The 19039-nt window shown below is 41.2% G+C and overlaps 1 protein-coding gene across 2 annotated transcripts in view; it reads left to right on the plus strand.

Moving 5' to 3' along the window:
• The first annotated feature begins 13170 nt into the window (after window positions 1-13170).
• The window catches only part of RPS6KA3 (ribosomal protein S6 kinase A3), a 55560-nt gene continuing 49691 nt past the window's right edge, over window positions 13171-19039 (plus strand). For both annotated transcript variants that reach the window (XM_042456651.1, XM_042456653.1), the window contains exon 1: window positions 13171-13535. In XM_042456651.1, the coding sequence (XP_042312585.1) occupies window positions 13458-13535 (78 nt within the window). In that variant the 5' untranslated portion in view covers window positions 13171-13457. The remainder of the gene's footprint in view (window positions 13536-19039) is intronic.

The following is a 19039-nucleotide window of genomic DNA, read 5'->3' on the forward strand; positions in this document are numbered from 1 at the left end:
GAGGACCACAGAAGTGATCCAGACTCTTTGCTCGGCCCAGTGCTGAGGTCTGGGAACACTAGCACAATATGGAGAAAGCAACACATTTGAAGTGTTAAATTATTGTCCCTAGAGGCTTCTAGAAAAGGATACTTCTATAAATCTTTTAATTATTTTTTTTTTCTGTCAGAAAGAAAAGCTGTCTGGGAGTGTCAGGGATTTCAAAAACAACCTTGCAGGGTTAAAGTCGGTTTGTGTAAACAAAATCTTCTGTTACTGCTCAACATACATTCAGTGCCTTTCAGAAAAAATCTAAAAGTAAAATATACCAGGTATGCTCAGATAATCTGGAGTATTTGTAGTCCCTGAGTAAATAAAGAAGTGTGATATGAAAGTTTAAGATATGCATTTTAAATACATCTTTTGCAAAATACTTTAAGGAATTCTAGGATGATCATTGTGTTGTATCATGAACTCAGTTCTATTTAACTGGGTGGATTAACAAACTATAGCTTCCTCTCCCCATTTATGAGTATGATTTCAACTGTGATTTATGTCTCTCCGCTCGCCAAATTTTTCCTCCAATTTTAAGCTAATTGTATATTGTATTTTATTATTTTTAACTCTGATTATTTAATTGTAGTTTTACCATCGGAGTGGGGGGTTGGGTAGGGATTAATTTTTTATTTTATTGTATTTTTAAATGTATTTTTACTGTTGTTAACCAACCTGGCTTCTTCGTGATTGGGCAAGCTATAAATTATTATTATTATTAGTAGTAGTAGTAGTAGTAGTAGTATTAAATGTAGACTGCATTTTGCTCACCTCTGTTCTAATATGTTAAGCAGAACAACCCTGGTCATCCAACATTGTGTCTCAGCGGTTACAAACCAGCTATTTGTTTTTAAAGCTAGAAGAATGTCACAGAATCTTATATCAGTTACCACAGCATTGTGGCTTTTGCAGCAGTACCCAAATAGACCTATCCCTGCTGCTTATGTGACACTCCTCATGTCTTAGAGACATTTGTGATTTGCCATTGACAAATAATATATGTGCTGATTTATACACGGAAATAATCAGAGTACAATTTTTCTGTACTTACTTCTTATTTGTATCATTTCTATAGAACTAACATATCATCAATTGAAGGGATCCATCTTGGCTGAATCACTTGTTACAATAAACCCAGGTTTAGGACAGTCTACTAGGGCCATGAACAATTCCAACTTCACATTGTAATGTTTATGTATCACTTCCCATGCAGGCACACACATTTAATTCATACTTCATCCTACCTGGAAATGTAATGTGTGTGAGGTGGGTGGACCATACGATTAGAGGAACATTGCAATCTCAGTTCTGTAGTTCTCCTTTGAAAATGGAGATTAATAGAAGAATTCTAGCAAGACAAGACCAACTTTTAAGAATAATTTTATCCTGCATTGTATTATAGGATGGAGCTGGGATTTTAAACCAGACTATACTTTAAGATACAAAGCATCCAAGCCAAAACAGCTTAAAAAACAGATTAATATATATTATTCCTCTGGTGTATTTATTTATTATATTATCTTCTAATGCAGGATTTCCAAAGCAGCTTACCAAAAAGTAATTTTTAAAAAACCTAACTACATTACACAGCATTTTAGAACAATACTGGAAGGAAAGGGGAAAAAATCAATAAGAACAGGTTTTAAAATGATTAAAAGCGAAGAAAAACATAATTGTTTTAGCTAGTGTTTAAAGATCAACAAACCTGGTATTTGATAGGAGGAAGGAGTTCTATAACTGAGCCATGAATATTGAGAAGGCTCTAGTACAGTGATTCCCAAAGTGACCAGTACACCCCCTCCAGGAGGCAGTAGAAAAATCGGGGTAAGGAAGAAAGGGGGCAGCAGGGGGTGCTGAGGGGAAAGTGGAGTGGTAGGGGAGTCTTCAGTCAAAGTATTGGTGTGCAAGAAAGACATGTGCAACCAGCAGGCTTTAGGATCCTGGAGAAGATGGTTGCATGAAACTTCTTTTCAGGGTCTCTTAAAGCCACCATGCAATCTTATTGATAATTTCATATGGTGGTGTCTCTCACTCTCCACCTGCCCACACAAGCTCATTACTCCCTTATCTGCATCTTTCACTGGCGGTGGTATTTGGGAACCTCTTGCGAGGCTTGGGTGCAGGACATCACTTCTATGGCTCAGAGCAGCACCATTTTGGGACAGATTGTCTGACTGGAGCAAGGAATTAGAGCATGTGGGTGGGGGAGAAGCAGTGGTGAAAAGGACCCTGCTTTCACATTTGGGATCCTGCTTAAACTTTGTGAGCTTTGCCAGGACTTGGCTGGGAGGCTGAAGCTGTGCTGCTGCTCCTGCTTCTTTCATCAGACAGGTTGAGAGAAGATGTAACAGAAGAAGCAGTGTTTGTGTATGTGTGGGGGGGGGGCACCTGAAGCTGTGTGAGGAAGACATGTCTCTGGTGAAGGAGAGAGAGGAGTATCTGGGGTCAATTCTTGGAAAGAGTCCTTCAGCTTGGAGCGGTTCCTATAGTTAAAATCTATCCCTTTCCCCATCCATGCCAGTCTCTAATCCAAAGCATGTGGCCTTTGTAAACCCTCAACACACAACAAAGGACTGAGAGTCCTTCTGCACAAGGGAGAAGCGCTTCCCTTTGCACCTAATCACCTTGGGCGCAACAACTGAGCAGCTGACTGAGCAATGACTCTTGCCCACACTGGCCTTTGTTGGAGAGGTGGCATGCATAAGAGGATCCTTGGATGCTGGTCAGCCAGCTGTTCAGTTGCTGCTCCCAGGGTGCCCAGGAAACAGCAACCAAGACTGGCTCTTTTGAATGTGGAGAAGAACAATAGACCTAATATCAAGAAATATCAATGGGGCACTAGAGTAGCCACCCAAGAGGAAAGTGGCCGGAAAACAGAAAAAGTTTGGGGACCACTGCTCTAATACCGTGCTACTCAAAGGGGTTATGTATGGACCAGTGTCAGTCTGTGAGCCACCAGCTGCGAGTCCGTGGCACATATGGAAGGGGCAGCCAGTCCCTGACATCATAGAGCATGAGAAACATTTCTCTAGTAGACATGCACTTCACTTCTGAAGCATGGAGGGAGCAAGAGGCAGGCCTCTTGGGACTAACTTAAAAACTGCAGTTTAAGAGATGACACCCTTTCCAATATCCTGACACTCCTTGAATTGGTACTCTACATGTGTACAATAGAAGTGCTGCAACACAAGAAGAGAGGACAGGGCCAACAGGCACACCTCCTGTTCAACTGCCCATGCAATTACAATTTCATGGAGAATACTGACTGAATAGGTCTCAGATATAATAGTTAAAATCTCCACAGTTGTACTGTGACTCAGTGGCATTCTGATTCAGCTTTCCAAACAATTTTCAAAGATAGCTGTACTTACGTACTAGCTTCAGTGACATATTCCAGATTCTCAAGGCTCTGTCAGAATCTCATCAACTCTGTCATGTATTGGTTGATTTTGGTTTATGTTGAATGCTTATATTTAATAGTTATACAGTAGTTAATGTTTGATAGTTATAAATATAATGTTGTTGTTGGTGGTGGTGGTGGTGTGTGTGTGTGTGTGTCTGAATGATGGGAAGTGTAGTGATTCAATAACCCAGACACTAGTTGGTACCTTGTTAAAGATAATTGCCAGGCACAGGAATGCACAACTGTGTGGGAGATACTGTTTCCCATGAGAGAGTTCTGTACAACGTAAACCAAAAGTAGTAAAGGGTGGCTGGGCAATTTGGTGAAGAAGAGTGGTACACAAGTTGCGTTGATTTATGGACAGATTGTTTAAAAGCCTACAAAACTGTAGGGCAGGGTAAAGAGAATATTGGGCTGGTGTTTGGAAATGATATCAGTTCTGTCTGCAGATGTCTTCCTGCCAATAGTTATGGTTTCTGGAATAAAGTTTTACTGTTTGAAAAACAAGATTGGATGCCTGAACTATGGTGGGGAAGAGTAAGTAGTTCTTGACAGTTTGAGCTTTCACAGCCAGCATTTTTAAAAATGTCAAAGTGCACTAAAGTATTCTCAGCCCAAAGATGATACAACATATATACATAGACCTGCTGGCCACAAAATAGCATAATGTGTGATGTCTATAGCATTTCTAAGAGATGCACCTTACTGATGAACACCATGTCATTCTAAACATGACAATGATTCAGGTCTATAAAGAGATGCTTCCTGCCATAGTGACTTCTGGCTTCCTCTCTAAACTAATAATTAGCAGCAGGGTGATTTCAGGCCAAGATATGTCCTCTTAAGCAGATCAAACACAGCTATAAGTTAAGACTTGACATAGTTGCTAAAACTGAACACTGCTGTTTAAAAAAAAATCAGAAAAGGGGAGCATCATGAGCTCATTACAGAATAATACATTTAAAATTCATACTAACAAGGTTAATAAGAGCTAATAGTCACTAGAGTGAGTCAATAAATAGTATCATGGCTAATAGTATAAAGCGAATTAGGGGATCACTAGTTGCAAATATTTGTTCCTGCATATCATAATGTTTCAAATCCTACAGAATGCTGACCAGGACCAGTCATATGATGCATACAACTCACTTTTTGAAACAGCTTCACTGGCTACCAGTTTGTTTCCAGGTACAATTCAAAGTGCTGGCCATGACCTATCAAGCTCTATATGGCTTAGAACTATCTGAAAGACTGTATCTCCCCATATGAATCTGCAAAAATGCTAAGATCTATAGGAGAAGGGCAGCTTTCTCTTGATCCTGTCACCATCAGAGGCTCCCTTGGTGAAAAGACATGCTGCTCCCAACCTCCAGAAATCCCTTTTGCAGGAGGGTAGACTGATCACCTCTCTGCTTTCCTTTTACCAACAGGCAAAGACATTTTGATTTAAGCAGGGAAGGTTCTTATTTAGATGTCTGTTTTATTTGTTTTTAACTTTTGTATGGCTTTTAAATTATTTTATAGTATTTAATATGGGGATTTTAAAGTGTGTTTTTTAAATGTATTGTCAACGTTTTCTAATTTGCTGTTTCTGAAAGCTGCCTTGGACTCCACTCTAGGAGAAAGGCAACATATAAATTAGGTAAACAGATAAATAAGATACTTATTATACTTAAATGTCACCTATTCGCCACAAAGCTCTGTTGCTCCTCTTCATTATGGCAGAGAGATGACTATGGGGTCTTGAAGGCCATGCTAGTGGAGCAGAAGCTTTAGCATACTGGGTCAAACTGGTAAGACATCAAGTCTCACCACCCAACAAGTGGCCACCAAGTGAACTGATCATAGCAACTGTGAATACAACAATTGTATAATTTAAAGAAAGAGTCGTATTAGTCTGAAGAATTAGTATGTAGAGAGATCCTGTAGCACCTTTGAGACTATCTGAAAGAAAGAAGTTGGCAGCATGAGCTTTCATAGATTTCAGTCTACTTCCTCAGATGCATTTTAAAACAGTTGTATGAAAACGCTGTGATCTACATTTGTGAAGGAACTACCCGCAGTGATGAAACTACAAACCATCAAGGTAGATGTCACCTATTAGGCTAATAATAATAAGGAATTATAGGGTTCAGAGTGTTGAACTAGTAGTAGGAAGATGCAGGCCACACTCAGCCATGAAGCTCATTGGAGGAACTTGCGCCAATAACCATCTCTGCCCCACAAGGTGGTTGTTAGGATAAGATGACTGGAGGTACAACCATGTATACTGTCTTTGAGGTTTTGTATGGAAAAGCTGGATGTACATGTACAGTATGCTATACCGGTCTTATGATTACTATCATAGTTCTTCTGTAAGGGTAAATATTCAAACTTCTCTCTCCATTTTATTTTTTTGAATATGTGTGACGCATATATATACATAAATACAGTAGGCCCTTAGTATCTGCTGAGGTTTGTTTCTAGGAACCCCTTGTGGATACCAAAATCCATGAATGCTCAAGTTCAATTAAATACAATAATGTAAAATGGTGTCCGTTATATAAAATGCCAAAATCAAGGTTTGCTATTTGGAACTTATAATTTTAAAAAATATATTTTGAAGCTGCAGATGCTTGAATCTGCAGATAAAGAATCAGTGGATATAGAAGGCCGACTATATATATAGGTGTTCCCTTGTTTTCCCTCAGAAGAAATGGAAAAGAAAAAAGAGCCATCTCTTCTTTGGATAGGGTTGCCATAAGGCAGGACCTTCAAACTGGGACAAATGTAGGACAAATGTAGGGCAAAATTTTCAAATGTAGGACACATGAAAAAATTGATACTTTTTTTAAAATGTTAATATAAATGCATGTTTCTTAGGCATGCTCAAAATGGAGGACATTTTGGCATTATTCCTAGACAGAAGGCTGAAATGTACTTCTCTTTCTGGCCAAACACCCCCCCTCCAATTCTACAAGTACATTTCCCACTCCCAAGCAGGCATAGCATTTGCAAGATCACAGGCAGACCCTTGTGCCATTGAAAACTACATTTCCCACTTCCAAGCAGGCATAGCATTTGCAAGATCACAGGCAGTCCCTTGTGCCACTGAAAACTACATTTCCCACTTCCAAGCAGGCATAGCATTTGCAAGATCACAGGCAGTCCTTTGTGCCATTGAAAACTACATTTCTCACTCCCAAGCCTTCTTAGGAATTCCCCCCTTCCACCTTTTCCTTGCCCCCTCCAACCCCCCCAAACCCCTCGCCCCCTCTTTTTCCCAGGTATGTCTCAACTTAGGAGGGATTTATGGGACAGATCCAAAGCCTTTTTTCTTTTCTAATGGGGGCAAAGCCTTGAGAAGCCCTGGACCCCTGAGAAGAAGAGGAGGGGGGCTTAGAGAAAGGAAGAAAGAGAAAAAGAAGATGAGGAGGGGGAAGAAAGGAAGAAAAAGGAGAGGAGGAAGAGGAGGGGAAAAGGAGGAGAAGAAAAAAAATGGAACAATAATAAGAAGAGAAGGAGGGGAAAGAGAAAGGGGGAAGCAGCAGCTCGCCTGAATGTAAATTCCTCCCTGCATGGATGTTGCCCAAATAAGGAAGCAGAGGGCTGGCCAATAGAGGCAGGGCAGGGCAGTGCAGCAGACCCCGCCCCTGCTGGTTTCAGTCATCCTGCTGCTGCTCCAGGCATGCTTCACAGGCAGCACTCTATAGAAGGCAGGCAGCAGCCCTGGGAGCTCAGAGTTGGGCAGCCACCCGGGGGCGGGGCGGGGCGGGGCGGGGCGGGGCGGGGCGGGGGCAGGATGGGACCGGGCACGCCCCCCAGGGGGCAGGAAAGTCCCGCCCACCACCGTGAAATGGCAACCCTATCTTTGGATGATCTCCCAAAATAGCACTTGGTGTTTCTCCCATAGTGAAAATTAGGACTGGAACATCCCTGTTTATTCAAATGTACTTCGTTAGAACTCCCGCTTGTGGCTGCAACAATCCCAAAAACATCCACATTCTCAAGAGTACATCAGAACACACTGGCAAGAATTCTACATTTCTGGTGGATGACAAATTACACTGTAGAGAGCAAAAAGATAGGAAACCATTCACATGCTGACAGATAATAACATATCTCATGTGAGTATCTGTACGTTGATCATCAGTCTGAGCAGAGAAAAATAAGCCACCACATACATACAGAGAAGAAAATAACATCCCTGGACTATTTGTTGTTGTACAGCCCTTTCCAACACTACAAACTCATCATTTTAAAAAACTTGGTCACTGCAAGGTCAGTGGAAATAAAGTCACTGTAAGAATGCATCACGCCAATCCAGATACTCACTTCTTAACACTACTTACATTTGTTTGAAAATAAACATTTTAACAGAGCTCAGTTCTAGTTAAATGGGTTTATAACCACCTCATCCCTTTCATAATAACTAAACTGAAGGAATCAATATGCCTCTGTGGCAAAAAGCCATGTATAGAGAGGTAAGTAAGAGGCTCGTTTGGCCATTCTGAAATGGTATTTCATGTTTTCGTTCAGGTCAGGAAAAAGAAGCACGTGCTTCTCTCTCTTCAAAACAATCAAGTAAGAGAACACGCTTCCTCCTTGGCGGTAGTTCAAGAAAAGCCTGGATGTTCATGTCCAACTACAAGCGCCAAATTGGATGTAATGGTAGCAGCAGACCTGTGTGTCAGGACTGAGTACTCCTTGCCAAACCTCTATAAAGCAGGAAGTGTAGTCAAAACGCTTCAAAGTGCAGCATAGGTCTGCTTTCAACCCTGAAATTGTATTTTTAGCTATTTCTCTCCTGGTGAGATTCTTTGATAGCATGCAAATCCTGCTGTGAGAAAAACAGCAAAATAAACAAAACAAAAAACAAAGCCAATTTCAGGGGGAAATCACATGCAGAAAAAGGGTAGAGCTCTCCCATCCCATGCTGAGTTTTAAATCTCCCCCCTCCCCTCCTACTCTGCAGCATTCCCTATACTGGGTTGTGCCACTTTCAAATCTATTCTAAAACACAATCCTATGCGTGCTTAGTTAGAAGGATGTCCCACTGAGTTGGAGCACAACTGTACCTTTACAGTACAATCTGAAGTATGTTTACCGAGGGGAAAAAAGCCTAAGTTAAAGCCCATCCAAAGGATTACAGCCTCAGCTATTTCAAGAGTTGTCCTGTACAGGACTGGCTGTGTATATTAGTTCAGGTCTTAGGACTGATGAATTTGTAATGCAGAACAACAAAACCCAGCAGTTATTTACATGACAAGAAGGAAGCATGGCACTTCATAGGGCAAAATAATCAAAACAAACTGATCCTTAATAAAAGAAGCCCAACAGTGAACCTAAAAAAATATAAGTGTCATACAGTCATAGAATCACAGAGTTGGAAGGGTATTCTGCAAAGTATAGTAGCTGTTAGTAGGCTAGGCTACTACAAAGAAACAAAAAGTGATAAAACCACTATAGAAAAACAAAACTGCAGTGCAGTTATAGCGCTTATTCCATTTTTGCTGCTACCTCTTGTGGAAGCCTGGGATTTGCAGCTTAGGAGGGGCATTTTGTATTCTTGGCCAGAAAGCTCTTAGGCCTCACTAAACAACAAATCCCAGAAAGCCATATGAGGCATCTATAGCAGTAAAATTGGAATAATTGAGCTATAACAGTGTAGTGCAGTACTATAATAAAACACAAAGTGATAAAGCACCATTACATATTTGGGCTTTCATAAATAATAACCATGAGAGCCAGCATGGTGTGGTGGTTTTGTGCATTACACTTGGACTCTGGTGACCTGGGTTCGAATCCCCGCTTGGCCAAGGAAACCTAACCTGGAGCAAGTCACAGTCTTTCAGCCTCATAGGGAGGCAAAGGTAAACTCCCACTGAGAGTCAAACTCTCTCAGCATCCTCAGGGGAAGGCAATGGCAAACCTCCTTTGAGCAAATCTTGCTGAGAAACCCCATGATGGGTTCACCTTAAGGGTGCCATCAGGGATGTAGCCAGGATTTTGGGAAGGGGGGAATCTAGACTAAGTGCCACTATTATAATGGGGCTTGGGTGCAGCAGTGCAGTAGCGCACGCCATTCACTGTATTTAACAGAAGGGGTCCGGACCCCCCCTTGGCTACATCCCTGGTACCATAAGTTGTAAAAGACTTGAAGCACACAACAACAACAACAGCAATAAATTATAACCATACTTTCTGAATGAGTGGTCCTATTAGTCTTGTAGTAACAAGACTAAAATGAGTCCTTCTGTGGAACTGGGGTACAACACACAAAAACTAGAATAAATGTGTTAAGTCCTTAGGGTGCCACAGGGACACTTCAGTGTCCAATGCTAAAACACATTCAGGGTTTGTTTTTTTATTGTATTTATACCCTGCTTTTTAAAAAGGTTCTCAGAGCAGCTTATAAATAGGTAATTAAGATAATTCCTTGCTCTCAGGGTTACAATCTAGAAACAGGGCACACAAAGAAAGGGTTCTGTCGTCTGGAAGCTCTGACTGAATATGTGTCTGTTGTGTGTGTTCCTTCAAGTTGTTTCCAGTTTATAGTAACCCTAAAGTGAACCTGTTGCTTACTTTGTTTTTATTGTATACTAGTTAGTATTATTTTAGAGATATTCTAATCATGTAATGTTGTTTTAGATTGTACACCACTTGGCAGGTTTTAATTCTTTTTTTCCTTATTATTATTTTATTGGACCTTTGCTATGTAAAGCGCTGTGAAAACTTTACAGTGCTCTATAAATAAATGTTAATAATAATAATAATAATAATAATAATAATTGTATTTATACCCTGCTTTTCAGAAGGGCTCTCAGAGCAGCTTACAAATAGCTAATTAAGAGTTCCCTGCCCTCAGGCTTACAATCTAGACAGGTCACACAAGGAAAGGGATGCGTCTTCTGCAAGCCTTTAGCTGACTGAATATGTGTTTGTGTGTGTGTGTGTGTGTGTGTTGGGCGCCTTCAAGTTGTTTCAAACTTATAGTAACCCTAAAGTGAACCTATTGCTTACTTTGTTTTTATTATACCCGCCCTCCAGTCATCCCAAATATCTCTCCCCAATCTTGCCTATTTTAAATTCTGTCCATTTTAAATTTTATTTATTTTAAACTAATTTTAATTTGTAATTATGATGTTGGTGTTTTAGTTAAGGTAAGGGATAAAGGGATATCTAATTTTTAGTTGTGCACGTGTTATGTATTGTTTATGTATTATTATTTTTTTGTAACCTGCCTTGATCCTTTTGGAAAGGCAGGATATAAATGTGAATCTATTATTATTATTATTATTATTATTATTTACTAGTTTTTATATCCTTTTAGACATATTTTAATCATGTAATGTCATTGTTGTTTTATATTGTACGCTGCTTGGCAAGTTTTTGTTTTTATTTGACCCTTGCTATGTAAAGTGCTGTGCAATCATTACAGCGCTCTATAAATAAATGTTACTATTACTAATAGTAATCTATCATGGGGTTTTCAAGGCAAGATTGGCTCAGGGGAAGTTTGCCACTGCCTTCCTTTGAGGCTGAGAGAGTGTGACTTCTTGCCCAAAGTGGGCTTCCAAGCCCTGTTTTACTGAGGCTTTAAAACCAGTGGTCTCCATACTGTGTCCTTTATGAGATTTTGAACTTCAACTCCCAGAAGCCTCAGCCATGTTGGCCAATAGTTTGGGATTCTGGGAGCTGAAGTCCACAAGCTCTTAAAGGGCACGGTTTGGGGACTACAGTATTTCTCTGAAGAGACTGAGGCAGAGGCGAAAGACTCTGAGTCTCAGCCACTTAATCGCTTCCTGCGGATGAGGAAGAGGACGATGATTTCAACGTTTTTTTAACCGCTCTGTAGTCATGACTCAAAGGGGGGGAGGAGGAGGAGGAGAGCGTGAAGTGACGCGGATAATTATGGGAGAGGGCTAGAAAGAAGGGCGGGAAATGACGCGGGAGTGGGAGCCAGAGGCGGTGGTTTTTTTAATGATGTAAGCCGCCCGGAGTCCCAACCCTGGGAGAAAGGCGGAATATAAATAAATATTATAATAATAATAGCAGATTTAAAACACTACAATTTAAAAAAAATACCACATTAAAATGTAAGAAATATAAAAGTTTTTTAAAAAAACCCAATTAAACCATTTTAAAGTTAAAACAATATATATCAAAAATGCAAGCCTTAAAGTTTACAGGGCACAACATTCCCAGCTGAGGAATGCTAGGGAATTTTGGGAAGTGTAGTTTTTTGTGTGAGACATTGAGTCTTCTCTGTCAGAGAGAGCTCTGCTGCCACAATAAACTACAATTCCCAGGGTTCCCTAGCACTGAGCCAGGGCAGTTAAAGCGGTCTCAAAGAGGATTATTTCTGCAGTGTGTTTTGGACCTATGTCTCACTCAGTGCTGGGGAATCCTGGGAACTGTAATTTATTGTGGCACCAGACCTTAAGGCTTAAATGTCTCACAGTACTACAGTTCCCAGGGTTCCTTAGCACTGAGCCAGGGCAGTTAAAGCAGTCTCCGACTGGATTATTTCCGCAGTGTGTTTTGGATCTATATCTATGTCTCATTTGTCACCACACAGTGCCAGGGAATTGTGGGAGCTGCAGTTTATTGTGGCACCAGAGTTCTCTCTGAGAGAGAAGGCTCAATGTCTAATAAAACTATAGCTCCCAGAATGCTCTAGCATTGAACCAGGGCAGATGGAGGGGTCTCAAAGTAGATTATTATCGCGGTGTGTGTTTAGGACCGGTGTTTTATCTTCTATTTTGTAACGTTATGAGTGTGTTAAAGGCTTTATTTGCTCATGTCTAGAGAATGGAATAACTGTGATTTACAGATATCAGTGAAAACTGTTACTGTGATTTTAAAATATCTGTGATTCAAAACTGTGATTTTCTGTGATTTCTGTACACTATAGTAACTGAATCACAGTCACAGAAAAAGTAGCACTTCACAGTTTGGAGGCTCAGTAGCAGAATGTGTGGCTGCATCCACACTGCAGAAATAATCCAGTTTCAATCACTTTCAATGCCATGGCTCCATCCTATGGATTCCTGGGATTTGTAGTTTGTTGTGGCACCAGAGCTTGTTGACAGGGAAGACTAAATGTCTCACTCACAAAACTACAGTTTCCAGAATTCCATAGCACTGAGCCATGGCATTTAAAGTGGTGCCAAACTGGATTATTTCTGCAGTGTGGATGCAGCCACAGTCACTGAAAAAGTAGCAGTTCTGTGAAAATCACAGTTTGGAACTCAGTAACAGAATGAATCACAGTCACTGAAAATCACAGTTTGGCCTTCAAGCCAGTCACAGTTCCAAACTGTGACTAGTGAATATCTGTGAAAAAGTAACAGTTCTGTGATTCTATTCCATTCTCTACTCATGTCCCCTCATATTTTTTTCATGAGGTGAGGACATTAGGGCTGCATCCACACTGGGGAAATAACCCGGTTTGGGAGCGCTTTAATTTTTTGTCTGGCTCAAGGCTATGGAATTCTGGGCGTTGGAGTTTGTTGTGGGCCCTGGGCCCACAACAAACTCCAACTCCCAGAATTCCATAGCAAAGATTCAAACAAAGAATTAAAGCGCCGCCAAAGTGGGTTATGGAGTATCCCCATAAACGATCCTCCTCCCACGCCCGCCGCAGCCAGACTGAACCCACTCTCCCTCTTCCCTCAGTCTTTATTACCTGAGCCTGCCTCTGATTGGCTGGGGCCAGCCCCGCCTCCGGGGATGACGCCATCACTCTCGGCTTGACAGGCAGGTAGGGTTCGGGCGCCGCCATGTTAGGAGCGGAAGCGGAGTGAGTGAGTGGCTGCGGCTGAGTCTCATCAGAGAGAGAGGCACTGGGCGGGCGCCCATTTTAAGCCTCCGTGGGGAGCGCCTTGCTGCAGCCGTCTCCTCCCCTTCGCGGGGAGGAGGAGGAAGAAGGATCCCGACCCTGCGGAGCCGAAGAAGTGGCACTTTGAAGAAGAAGAGGAAGAGGAAAAGGAGGAGGAAAAGGAAGAAGAAGAAGAAGAAGGAGAGTTAAAGAGCCAAGATGCCTTTAGCGCAGCTAGCGGACCCTTGGCAGAAAATGGCTGTGGAGAGCGCGGCGGAGAGCGCAGGAAACGCCGAGGTAAGGCGGGGGAAAGGGGGAGCGGGTCACACTCTCTCAGCCTCAGAGGGATAACAATAGAAGCCCAGGAAACCCGTGATAGAGTCTCGCCTTAAGCTCGCCCTATGTCGGGAGTATGGAGAGAAAGCTTATCAGTCTGTTTAACTGGGATATGTTGGGTTTTTCTATGGGTTTATTTTCATTGTAAGCCGCCTCGGGTGTCTTTTGACAGAGAGGCGGGGTAAAAAAATAATAATAATAAAGTTATTTTATTTTATTTTATTTCATTTTAGCAAGGGAACTCTTATGAAAAACCAGTGTAATGGCCAAGAAGTGATATCCAAAGCCTTCTGGATCACCTCAAGCTCTGTGTGTTGTGTGCTAGTCATTTCTGTCTTATGGCGACCCTGAGACGAACCTACTTATGGGGCTTTTGCTTGGCAAGATTTGTACAGAGGGGTCTTGCCATGGCAGTCCTCCAAGGCTGAGGGTGTGGCTTGCCCAAGGTGGGTTTCCAAGTTCTTCCCTTTGCACATCTCCTTCCCTCTCCAGAACGCCACATCTTGTGTGGTTAAGTGCCTTTAAGTCACTTCCAACTTATGGCGACCCTAAGGAGAATCTATTTGCCTAAATATCCTAAAGGCACCAGATCCTATCTGATCTTGGAAGTTAAACAAAAAGGTCTAGGACTTGGATGGGAGACCACCAAGGAATGTTAGCTACTATATCTCAGAGGAAGGAACTGGCAAAACCACCTCTGAACATTCCTTGCCGAAGAAAACACTATGAATTTAATGGGATTGCCATGTTTTATGGGGTCACCATAAGTAGACAAGTGACTGGGAGGCTTATACACAAACACAAAAGGTAAGCCTATATAGGGTTTCCTTGGCAAGTTTCTCCAGCGGAGGTTTTCCCTTGCCTTCCTCTGAGGCTGAGAGAGTGTGTCTTGCCCAAGGTCTCCCAGTAGGTTTCTAGATTCTTTGCTCTTTAAATCTCCCTCCTCCTTCCTTTCTCCCTTCCTCCTCAAAATTTCCTTCCCTCCACAAATCTCCACATCTTCTGTGCCTTCAGGTCTTTTCCGACTCATGGTGACCTTAAAGCCGTAAAGAATTGCTTCAAAATTAAAACTGGCACAAAATAGAGAAAATGGTTATACGGAGTACAACACAGGGAATTTTAAGCAAGGAATCGCTCATGAAAACCAGTGGAATGGCCATGAGGTGATCCAGCCTCTTGGATCACCTTAAGCTGTGTGTGTTGTGTTCCTCTCAGGCTGAGAGTGTGGCTTGCCCAAGGTCACCCAGTGGGTTTCCAAATTCTTCCCTCCTCAAATCACCAAATCTTCAGAGCATTGCTCTGAAAGGAGTGTTGAAGGAATCCTCACCATCCTGCTTTCCTGCCCCTCTGTTGGAATAATTCTCATCCATAGCTTGCTTTGTCACCGACTGGTATCTGTCTCCAATTTTCCGCTTTTCCTTCCTCCCCGCCCCACTTGTCCCACAACAGTGGAGTACACAATGGAGAGGTACTCCGCATTGTCCTTCAGGGCTTACAGTCCCACCCGCTGGTTTCCCACTGTGCCCTGTGTGTCTATAATGTGTGTTTGGGACTCTTTCTGTACTGGACAGCTTTTAGGGATAATGTTTTCTACTTCCAGTGAAGTCCATCATACTCAACGACAGCTTCAGGCTACAACAAATTTAATTAAAAGTTTTTTTCAGGCGCCACAAGAATAGCTGTTGTTCTATGGACTGATACACATCTCTCCTGTGCTCTCTTTAACCCTGTGATGCTCCTAGTTTTAGTGTCTTGTTTTCACCCACAGACAGGTGGAGAGAACCTCAGAGGTGGCTTTGTAACTCCACTCTGTTTCTAGACCTTATTAGCTTTTTAACTTCATACACTCTGCATTCCCGCCTGGGGTGCCCACTCCCCCAAAATGTGTGACAAAGAGTGGCTTGTGTCTTTGAGTAACAAGTCATCACTCATTTTTTCTGAATAAATTAGAATATAATTGCTCAATTTAATTTGCATTTTATGCACTGAGTTAAAAGCTTCTTTTTTTAAAAAAGTTACCTGCAGTATTTTATGTGGTTCATTTTGTGCTTCAAAAATAAAAGAAATAGAGTTCTTCATCTTCAAATGTGATATTACTTTTGTAGATGCTACAGACATAAACCAAACATCTCCTAGTGTATATGCCATACACAGAGGAATAGATAAATCTGGCTTGATTAGTTCAGAGTACAAAGTGTGATCTTGGCTGTGCAGACTTCCTCTCCCCATTGCCACACATCCCATCTCATAATCTGGTTTTGTGCGTTTGTCTGACAGTGGCCAGAAGAAATGAGGGGGAGAATACCCTGAGGGTTGCAAAGTGGCTCCAGGTCAAGTGAAGGCTGGTGGGTGGGGAAAAAGCAAAGGGACTTCCCCTTGTACACCCACTAGTGATTTATATTGCCACGGGTTTGATTTTTATTGAAGGAGCAACCAAAGAGTGTAAATCCCTGGAATCTCCCCCACCCCTGCCAGTATTTCTGAAGCCAGTACAGTAGTATCCGGTTTAAGTGAGCTTGAAGAGGGCTGCTGTCAGATGTTTGGTGACAACTGCAGGGTTGTAGCTTTGTTCTGTGTGCTGATGTTTCATTACTTTCACATCTTGTGGGTTTTTTTCCTGCTCTCTCCCCCCCCCCCCCCCATTTTGTTAAGATAGTCAACTTCCTCTCCACATAGATTCTAACCAAGGAGGAGGAAGTTTGTACATGAAAGTTAGTTTCCCCCCTTCTTAGAAAAGGGAAATCCTTACTTCCTGCTTCCGCTCAAGTGGAAGGCACAAGTATAGGAACTGGTGATCATTGTCTCCACATTTTCCTTTCCAGATTTCACACGATGACTTGTTCTTTATCTCGTTCTTTATCTCGTTCTTGTGGTTTGATTAAATTGAGATAATCTGCTTTGATGAGCTATTTGCAGAACATACTTCTGAGAAGGCCCTCAGATCAGATGCTTTGTAAATTCAATTCCTTTAAAGTGTTGTGAAAGTGCCAGAGTTAAAACTGCCCAGTTTCTAAACATGTTTAAATCACTTAAATCAAAACAATTAAATTCCATTCTGTTTCCCATTCATGATACTTTATTTACTAAACTTTGTAAGAAACTATTTTCAGTTTTCCTCTGAAGTGTTATAGTGGTACAGTAAAACAAATTACTGTCTTCTGTTCAGGCTGCACATCACAAGTGTCACTTTAAAAAACCCTAAACACATCTCTGCATGATGCAGTTCTCACCTGCATTAAAACAGAAGTCTTGGTCCCCATTACTTTTTTCTGTAGAAGTAATGGTGGAGCCAGTGTGGTGAAGTGTGGTCAAAGTAGAACATGCCTGGGGTGTCTGGCAAAGGTGTAGAGAGGCTTGAAGACCAGTTTCTCTAAGGAAAGGTTGAAGGAATTGGCTTGATTTGATTTGAAGAAGAGGTTTGAGTGGTTGACACAATAGCCATCTTAAAATATGTGAAGGGCTGTGACAAAAATGATGAAAGAAATTTATTGTCTGTAGCTCCAGGCAGTAGGACCTGAAGCAGTGAGTTCAGATTACAAGCAGGGAAGAATTTAGATAAAACATTAGCTGGAACTTGTTGATGCTACAAGGTGGTGAGTAGTGGAACAGACTGCCTTGAAAGGTAAAGTACTCCTCTTCTTCGTTAGTGTTTTAACCAGAGGCTTGATGGCACATGTCAGGGACTCTGTAATATATAGTCTGCATTAGCAGGGTGGTTTGATGTTTGCCTTCCAGCTTCATTTTTCTAAGATCTCTGTCATCTGCACAAATCATAGAGGGTGGCCAGCCCTGTTGTAAACAAGATTTGTACTTCTGGGTGAATGCACAATGGAAGGACTTTTAAATATAATACGGAGTGCTTCTATACAGAAGCATCTTTTAGTCATCTCCACGTGGGAACAGCTAGATTTAAATTGACCCATCAACTACATTTTAACTGTTCAAAAAGTACTGTTGACAGTACAGTATAACCTGGAAAATACTTGTCATTACCCACTTTTCCTGTCAGGCCAGTAAGGTTTGCTTAAATAAGGTTTTCTTAGAGATCCTCATAATAATGACTGATTCTTGATAGTCAAGAATAATATTTGTTCTGAGTGATCTTTATGATTTAAAAGATTCATAATCTTTGGATCTTTTCTTAAATTAGAGTAACCAATCTAATATGATTGAGTGATACATCAAAGCACAAGTGCTGTTCTTGGCTGCAGATAGTCATATAATGGAATCTTTACTTCTGTTTGTTGTATTAAGTTCATGCTCCAGAAAATAGATTGTAAGAAGGTAAACTGTGGTGTACTAATGCAAAATTACCATGCAAATTTATGAATAGCTGAAAAGATATGGAAAATGTGTATTCCAAATTATGTCAACCCTAAGGCAAACCTACCCTGGCAGGATTTGTTCAGAGGAGGTTTGCAATCAATCACCTTCCCCTGAGGCTGAGAGCATGTGACTTAGCCAAGTTCACTCAGGTTTCATGGCTCAGTGGAGAATTGAACCCTGGTCTCCAAAGTTGTAGCCCAACACTCAAGCCCCTATAAATAGTTTAACTAAAATTTCTTAATTTGTTAAATATTTAATAATATTAATAATATTTGCTAATTATCTTAAAATGTTGTAGGAACCAAAAATTGACCAGTTATGTGATGTAACAGTGATGATTAAACTGTTGACATATATTCATAGTTCATGTTTCTCAACCTGCAGTTATAGTTAATGTTATTTACCTCCTCCTGCCAGTAATATGATTGCAACAGCTCTGTTGGGTAGATTTATGTAGTATTAAAGGAGGCAAATGATCAACATATTTTCAAGGCTGGAAATGGATGCAGTATAATGAATCCTAAAACTGATAAGCATAACACTGAAGGACAGCTTGTAGAAAGTTAGGTTTTACTGGTACTTAACAAAGCCCCAATTTAAAAATGTGAGAGCCAGTAAGGTATAGTGCAGTGATATTCAAAACTTTTTACCCTTGGGGCCTCCCTTTACATCTACCTGTGGACATTGCCCCCCCCCTTGATGTACAGTCCACCCATAATCCATTTAGCGTGCATATTTTCATTTGCACATTCATATTTTAACACTTTTATAAGGAAAAAACATTCAAATTAGAACAAGTTTTTTTAGGTAAATTCAATATTTAACTGAACACATACATGTGTAAATTTTACATGTAAAAAGTTTAGGATGAGGAGGGATCGGGGCCTCCAAGTCTTGCGCACACACCCCTTGAGCAATACTCGTGCCCCTCCAGAGATCCTGCCCTGTAGTTTGCAGACCACTGGTGTAGTGGTTAGAGCATTGGAACTTCCAAGTTCAAGCCCTGATGAAACTCACTGGGTGACACTAGACCAGTTACCTGGCCTTCTTTACAAAGTTATTGTGAGCTTGAGCTTATTGGAGGACAGGATACCATAGGTAAAAAATAATAAAATAGACTTGATCATTTAAAGTACTGT

Source organism: Sceloporus undulatus, chromosome 3 (genome assembly GCF_019175285.1).
Source record: "Sceloporus undulatus isolate JIND9_A2432 ecotype Alabama chromosome 3, SceUnd_v1.1, whole genome shotgun sequence".
NCBI lineage: Eukaryota > Metazoa > Chordata > Lepidosauria > Squamata > Phrynosomatidae > Sceloporus > Sceloporus undulatus.